The sequence below is a fragment of the Ylistrum balloti genome, unplaced genomic scaffold (assembly GCF_031769215.1).
Source record: "Ylistrum balloti isolate Yb309-2 unplaced genomic scaffold, AGI_CSIRO_Ybal_v1 Utg369680, whole genome shotgun sequence".
NCBI lineage: Eukaryota > Metazoa > Mollusca > Bivalvia > Pectinida > Pectinidae > Ylistrum > Ylistrum balloti.
Window position 1 is genome coordinate 1470308 of NW_026781921.1, and position 8058 is coordinate 1478365.

General features: G+C 36.5%; 1 protein-coding gene across 1 annotated transcript in view; it reads right to left on the reverse strand.

Moving 5' to 3' along the window:
• LOC132564128 (uncharacterized) overlaps positions 1-6080 on the reverse strand; it is a 43530-nt gene extending 37450 nt beyond the window's left edge. Inside the window, exons 1-2 of the mRNA XM_060228810.1 lie at positions 5173-6080; positions 317-401 (exon numbers count right to left, since the gene is read on the reverse strand). Coding sequence (XP_060084793.1) covers positions 317-401; positions 5173-5340 — 253 coding nt within the window. The 5' untranslated portion in view covers positions 5341-6080. The remainder of the gene's footprint in view (positions 1-316; positions 402-5172) is intronic.
• Positions 6081-8058: the final 1978 nt, after the last annotated feature.

Sequence of the window (8058 nt, forward strand, 5' to 3'; positions counted from 1 at the left end):
TGTAATATTTCACAATATTCTATTATCAATGATTATTGATGCAGAACTACAAAGCATAATTCCTATAATTCCAGAAAACCCAAACCCGTTTTCCTTGTGTTTCATGGTACTTAATAAATGAAAAAGTGTGGGAGGGGTAATTCTCTTGGAACTCTTCTGTAGCGTTATCCCTTCGAATGTTATTCAATATCATATAGACCAAATATGGTCAAAATGTTTTGGACATTGAAGGTCAATCGAAGGGATAATACACAAAATAGGGGACACATATGATGCAAGATATAGTCTAGGCTAAACGTTACGAAAAGAGGTGTACATCGTGCTTGTAGGACATCGCCCGGCTGATAGATCAGATGGCCTTCTTCATCGTCCACAACCCTCGGACCAGCCTCACTTTCATCCTGTTGCATCATCCCCACAACCACCAGGTGGCAGCACCCCAGCAATCACCCAACAGCAAAACAGCATCATCATGTCGTGGTAAGGGATGGCAGGAAGGCAGCACGGATGATACCCCAAACATCGTTCATTCATATTCAGATTTAATGATAGACAGCCCATAGTGTAGTCGGATCATTTTCATTGTCGGTTGACCGGCAAGTCGAGTGGTAGGGCGCACATGAGATAGATAAGGGAGGCGAATGTGTCACAAAAAAATTACATCAGGACATCATCATCAATCAGCGTGTGCAACATACATAACATTAAATGAGACAGCCACACTGCATGAGGTCAAATCTACAACATGGTGACCTGGATATGACCTTGGAGTTCATTTAAGATTCATAACCTGTGACCTAATTTCAAACTCAAAAGTTTTTTTTTTTTCAAAATAAATAATTCCTTTGATAAAAGCTATTTCTTATACATTCTTAATTAGTAATCGTAAATGAAAGTTTCTTTAACACAAGTTATCATTCCTAATAATCACTACAATATCTGTGGAGGGCAAAAATTCAGCAATGTTAAAAAGTTTAAATTTTCAAAAAGAAGAAGAAGAAAAAAAAAAAAGAAGTTAATTGCCACACATGTATTGATCAGAGAATGTAACAGTAAGCAAAGTTTCTATTATTTTCCATTAAATCAATCCTTTTTCCAGAAAAAAGTATGCATTTTTCACAGACATCCTGGGATGAGGATTCTTCGTGGGACGTGGCGTCACTGTAAGTGTGATGTATTGCCTAACAACAAGGTCACTTAAAGGTCACCAGGATAGACAGACCAAGCTAGTGGGGCTGCTTTAATATAGTCAGTTGATATATACATAAACAAGAGGCTTTCACCAGTGTGCAATTACCCTAAAATTCCCCTATATATCACTGGATGACAGTCTTTATATGTAGATTTACAGTATTAAATATTTAGCACTGCTGATTTATAAAACAACATTCAATAAAATGTTTAAGAATACGAAAGACTTCATTTTTTATATAATAGCAATTTCATATAAATTATTCATCATTCATTTATTTAAAGGAAACATTAGATTTTTATTACAAATGTTATAACTGAGGCATATGTATATATATTTATACATATATATGTATTTCTTCGTTTTTCTCAGGTGTAAGAAACATATCCATTAGTGACAAGATAAATATTTTTTTCAGAACAGAAACTGCCAGACTTTGATTTTAAATTCATCAATCAATGAATATCTATTCTTCTTGCTTTCATCTCTGAAGACTAATAAAACAAATTTCTTGGCATTAACATATATGACCTTGAGCTATAGTGAAGTAACCTTGACCTTGAACTTCGAAGGTCTATTGATAGGATATATAAGTGTACAGGAGTGTTTGTCTAGTCACTGTACACTAACTGGGACCATATGCTACATGAGACCATAGTACCCTCTGTATGTCAACAATGACATGGATTCCATGGGCACTGTAATGAAGTGAAGAGAAGAAATTTGGCAACCAAGGCAACATACAAAGGATATTAGGCTGAATATCATGAGACACCAGTAAGTAACCAAAGGGAACAGCTGAATATAACCCACAATTACAGCTGAAAATCATCAACAATGTAGAGCAGCTAAAACAGCTAGAAACCAAAAGAACAGCTCAGCACTGGTCCATGTCATGTATCACAGCTAAGAACTGGTCAATGTCATGTATCACAGCTCATAACTGGTCCATGTCATGTATCACAGCTGAGGACTGGTCAATGTCATGTATCACAGCTCAGAACTGGTCAATGTCATGTATCACAGCTCATAACTGGTCCATGTCATTTATCACAGCTCAGAACTGGTCCATGTCATGTATCACAGCTCAGAACTGGTCCATGTCATGTATCTAAGCTCATAACTGGTCAATGTCATCTATCACAGCTCATAACTGGTCCATGTCATGTATCACAGCTCATAACTGGTCAAGTTGAGAACTGGTCATTTTAATGAATCACAGTTGAGAACTGGTCATTTTAATGGATCACAGTTGAGAACTGGTCATTTTAATGGATCACAGCTGAGAACTGGTCATTTTAATGGATCATAGTTGAGTACTGTTTTTCAGCACCTGATTTTGTAATGGGCCTGGCAAAAGCTATTTGATAACTCAAAGTCAATTCAGAATTATGAAATAAGTGACATTACTCGCAAATATTGTCTCAATCTATTAAGGTGGAAAGCCATTTTTGTTTACAGGTGACAGTGTTTTGTGCACAGACCATATCATATAAGACACAGGAATTTACATAACCAGACTTTTCTTCAACAAATAAGGATTTTCTTTACATAGTTATCAATTAACCCCTTTGTGTGCATTTCTCAACAAAAACCAATTGTCATTGTACATAAGGTGATAAACTTGATATATATATATATCTATAAAACAATTTTTTTTAAAGAAGTTAAAAGACCATTTTACCATGATATCGGTTTAAAAAAGATCCCTAATCAATATTTCATACAACAAAGTATGTATACCTTGCCTAACAGTATACATTTACCACACCAACTTTTCACTAACAATCATTTTACCAGCTTAATTATTCTACATCAAACAAATATTACCAGTCTAACTTCATCAAACAGATTCCCTAGGACTTATGACCTGGTTATTGATACAGAGGGAGCTGACCCACCAAATAACCATGGATATACAAAAACGTTTTCAGTGATTTTCCTTAATGTTTTAATAACTCTGCTTAAAGAGGTCAAGTATGGTTTGTCAGAGATCTGGGGCATGTCACAGTACAAATGTGATTAGTATTGGCATGCTGGTACACTGCCACTGTGGTTTGATGTCTATGTTGATACACGTGTTGGGTGTTTTCATGTTGCTACATGCCACCATAGTTTTAAGTTAATACATCTTCATTTACTCTGGATTGCTGATGAATTGATAGATCGTATGGTTAAACATTGAAATATATCTCTATTCCCTCTCCAGACAGGGGGAAACAACAATATCTATTACATGTAAATCGTCTAAATTCGAAGTTTAACTGGAAACAAATGTAGATGTATTAATCCTTCAATCCCTTCAAATGAACTCTTCAAAGTTTGATTCCATACATGGAATGTTTCATTATACAGGTAGATGGGAGTGTCAGGGTTAATGGCGTTCAAAAATTTAATTTGAAACCCATGAAAGCTATGAAATGTTGCAGTAACGTAATACAAATTAATTAGTGTTTCATTAAGAACAGTTTTATCTGCAGCAAGCATGTCCATTTAGTCTCAATAACAATTTCTGGTCCTACAGTGTAGACACAAAACCTGATATCAAGTAGTGTTTCAGTAATGAAGAACAACCCACTACAACATTGAGAATATTGCAGCCAGTGGTTTACAACCTCTAATATTACAGTTTTATAGTCTATACTTTTAGAAAATTCCTGACTACAGTAAAAATTTGAATATCTTTAAGGAAATAATCAGCCATTCCTGTGATGTAAATTGGAAAGTCATTTTCCAGTATTTTTTCTATTGTTCACAAGATAAGGTAGTAAGTAACAACATTATGTTGTCTCCCTAGAAATGATAAACAGTCCTTGTAGTCACCTGTCCATATTAACTGTCTACAAGCTTTTCCTGTTCTAAAGCTATTCAGTACCTGTTTATTTTACCATGAAGGCCAGACCATTTTCTTTCTCCATCAGACTGAGAAAAACTATCTAACAAGCCAGAAAACCCTTGGAATCCCCAAAGTACAGATATACAAGGCTGGGTCAGATAACACCACATTCCAATACACTCGTGGTTTTTATACCAGATCTAATCAAATTTATCAGGGGAGACAACTCTCTTTAAATGCAACGTTTAATGCCATTTTACTCCACTTCTTCTGATATCTGGTCACCTGATGAGGTGACAAAGGCTATCTCATGCTTCAAATTACAAACTGGGAATTAAATTGGTTTCATTCAGATTTAAAGACCAGAAAGCTAAAAAGATTGGTAATACACAAAATGGCATCAGAAGGACGAATTAAAACGACTTTTGGATTGTTGTATTAATGACTCCCTTACAAAGAAGAAACTTATATATAGAATGGTTGCATAAAAGGGAGCACAGGTGAAGACAGAAATCTAAGGTCATAAACCTTGGGAATTACAAAATTCGAGTGTGTTACAGTTTTGTTTATATCAACTAAGGATCTAAGCAGGTGACTGAAAAGCCACGTCTACTTCATGGGGTTGAAATTTCATCATTGTGAAGGAATGTATCAAAATATTTAAGGAAACTAAAACCATCAAAATATATATATATATGCCTCAGACATAATAATATAATTCTCTTCAACATGTAACTGATTATTTCAAAACATAAGAATATATCTCACGTTAATTCATTTGTAAGCAATTTTTGCCCCTAACTTGAACAATTTAGACCAATCAGCCCTATATTGAAAGTTCTGTTTGTTGTGAAATTCTCATGAACATCACAGCTCATCAGGGAAGTGCTATTTATAAAAATAATAGCCGTATATATCTTGGTTCTCAAATAGCCACAGAGAATGGAAGTCTACCGGTCCATAAAATTCAAAATCAATAAGAAGTCATGATAGATCAGAGTTGTACAGAAAGGAGAAGATAACCACGATAAGGTAAAGGGAGGTAACTTGGGTCTAGAAAAGAGACTGATTGGTCCAAACAAGCTATAAAAAAAAAAAAACTGTTCAGATGTAACATAGGAAATGGCAATTAGAACTGACTTACCGCGATATTCTGGTAGTCATTATCATGTTTGTAGCTACTATAGCTGTACTGATTGTTGGTGAGAGAGCCATTGAGGCCAGATGAACTGGACGCTCCTGACAGGGTTTGTGTTGTAGGCATCACTGCCCATTCCCTTATACCCGTCTGACTAAGGGCATCCACTCGCATCTCAGACACACCATTGGATCTATCACAGCTAAAAACTTCTCACAATTCCTCTATTTACAGCCTCACATCAGCTATTTCTTACCACAAAAATGACTAATTATGGTTCTTGGTCATCAAAAATAACTGAAAATAAGACGGAGGAGGAAACGTATTGAACAATCCTGTGGCCTTATTCCAATAAAACTGGATCGAAACTCCAGAAGAGATAAACACAGATATTATCCAATTGGTTCGCACAAAATCCAGCTAAATCCACTAGGGTCGGTAATGTAACTAAGGACAAGTGAAGCTGAGGTCTGTGTTACTGCTTTACAGGCAGGCTGGTAGGCCATACACACACACAAATATTATACTGGGCTTCTCATCATATACACCGGGAGGAGGTATTCCCCAACACGAAACAGTTAGGATTGAAAACTCCACTAAAGTAGTGGAAACTTCTAGACAAGTTGGTAGAAAGTTCCAAAGTCACTGGCAGAAAGATAAATCCGAAATGTAGAAGGGTGATGTAGAGTGACAGAAGCCCTCACTGTGTTTCAGTGGGAGGATGTTGGCCCCCAGCGAGGTAGAGTAAGTAATTCTCCTCCCAACACACACTCCTCACCATCACCAGCTATAAATAGCTCACTCCCTATCTCTGCACCACTTTAGCATCATCCACTACTGGTTGCAAGGGGTTCCCCAGGGGGTGTCAGTGGGGAAGTTGGCAGAGGACTCCCAGGGGGTCACTATCACACCCCCTGGTACTAATTACACACATCAGAGTATAACAGGCTCCGCCATGAGGGTGTAAGGTTTCAAAACATGAGGAGCTGCTATTACATCACATGGTATTGATCAGCCAGCAGACCTCTACATCTCTCTAGTCACCTGGTACATACTGGTGTACTGTAGATCACACAGAACAGCCATCTGATCCCTTCATCTCTTTCTAATCAGTTGATCTCAAATCAGTGAAATCATCTCTCTATTTCAGCTTAATCAGTGTCTTATGAATTCTGTGCTAAACCTTCAGCCTCCATGAGCTTTTTCATCCCTGTATCGCTTGGTGTTGTGACAATACTACTTATAGAATGCTTATCTTGTTCTGAAATATTCCACAGAGAAAAGTAAGGAATACTTATTTCATAAAAGATGACTTACAAATAGTTCTTGTCCTGCCCTTAATCTTAATGACGATTGGTGATTAGATAAAGTTTACTTGACAAATCAATATTTTCTCTAACAGGATTTCTCTAATAGCCATTTTCAAAGTATGTACACTCATCTATCCCTTGGAGAACCTCTCAGTCCCTAAGCTCTCTGTGATACCTGTCTTAGTTTCCCCCAGGACACCCCTGGACAAGCTCCAAATGGTTGTTACCTACAGAACTGAGAATCTCTAGAGAACAGTGTAACTCTAGCATAGGGAAGGTAAGGATGATCAAGACTGACATCCCAAATCAAACTTCAGCTGTACCCAGTGATGACTGGGGGGGGCACCATCTAATATCTCACAACTGATTGAGGTGTCATATGGGGTAGATGTTTCCAATGATTTAATATCTTCTAATATAACATATATAAAAGAGAGCCTTAGGATCTTACAATTGAATACCCTTTATTGTACTTATACTAAACAGAGGCGATTATGTAGAAAAGTTGGACACTGTTCTGATCTCCTATGTTTTGGGTTTTTTTTCCCTTATTATTTTTATTATTTAATCAAAATGGGTCAAAATACAAAATGTAAACAAAAGCTTTTTTCTGTGTATGATTGTTATTTCACAAAATTTTAATTTTATTATGAAGTTTATGAAAGATAGAGAGCCTCCAACAACACTAGATTTTATGCAGACCATTCAATGAAGTTGGCAAACCATGGATAATGGAGGACATATGTGTCTGACTCGATTAGATATTTGCCATAAGGTAATTCCCTATCATGTAAGTATTTTCTCTCAACCTGTGGGGTGAAGAGACATTTCTTTCATTGATAACTGATCGTTTTGTTTTGACTTTAAGTAAAAAAGGACAAAAAGATATTTCCTGAAAGACGAAATACTCTATTAATCAATATGTTGAAATGTTCATATTTATCTCATAATTTCCTGATTATTTCTGGCACAGGTCCTGAAGTTAGAACGCAGTACAGAAACATATCCAATGTACAATCAACCCCCACATATTTCTACAGTAGAATCACGCTTCCTCTGCTGACTTCACTAAAGAATGCCTCCAAACCACATAAAAACCGCACAACCATGGCAACCCGCACAATGACTTACAATGAGTGTGTAAACACAAGGATAACTTATGATTGGCCCCCTGTAAGTACTTACATTACTAGCCCATTGATCAGAACCAGTGACTAGTACCTACACATTTCCCTCGCCACTCACCAACTACCCACAAACTCTTGCATCAACACTCCCCCAAGTTACAGAGATGTCTATTATAATTTATAAAACAGTCTTTCCTATCACCTTATGAAAACTCATGCTACAAAAATTCTACAAAACTTCCTTCTCAACAAAAAAATTTACATTATTACAAAGATTCTACAGAGTTGTTACCTCAGAAGTGTAATCTTTATGTCAAGAATTATTCCTAATTACAACAGCACTAATAAGAGAAGGATTCCCCCAAAAATCAGAAAACATGTACTAGTCCATACTATGGCACCCACTTCCTGCTACATTATTACGTCACATTTCTGTTACTAAACACAAATTCCAT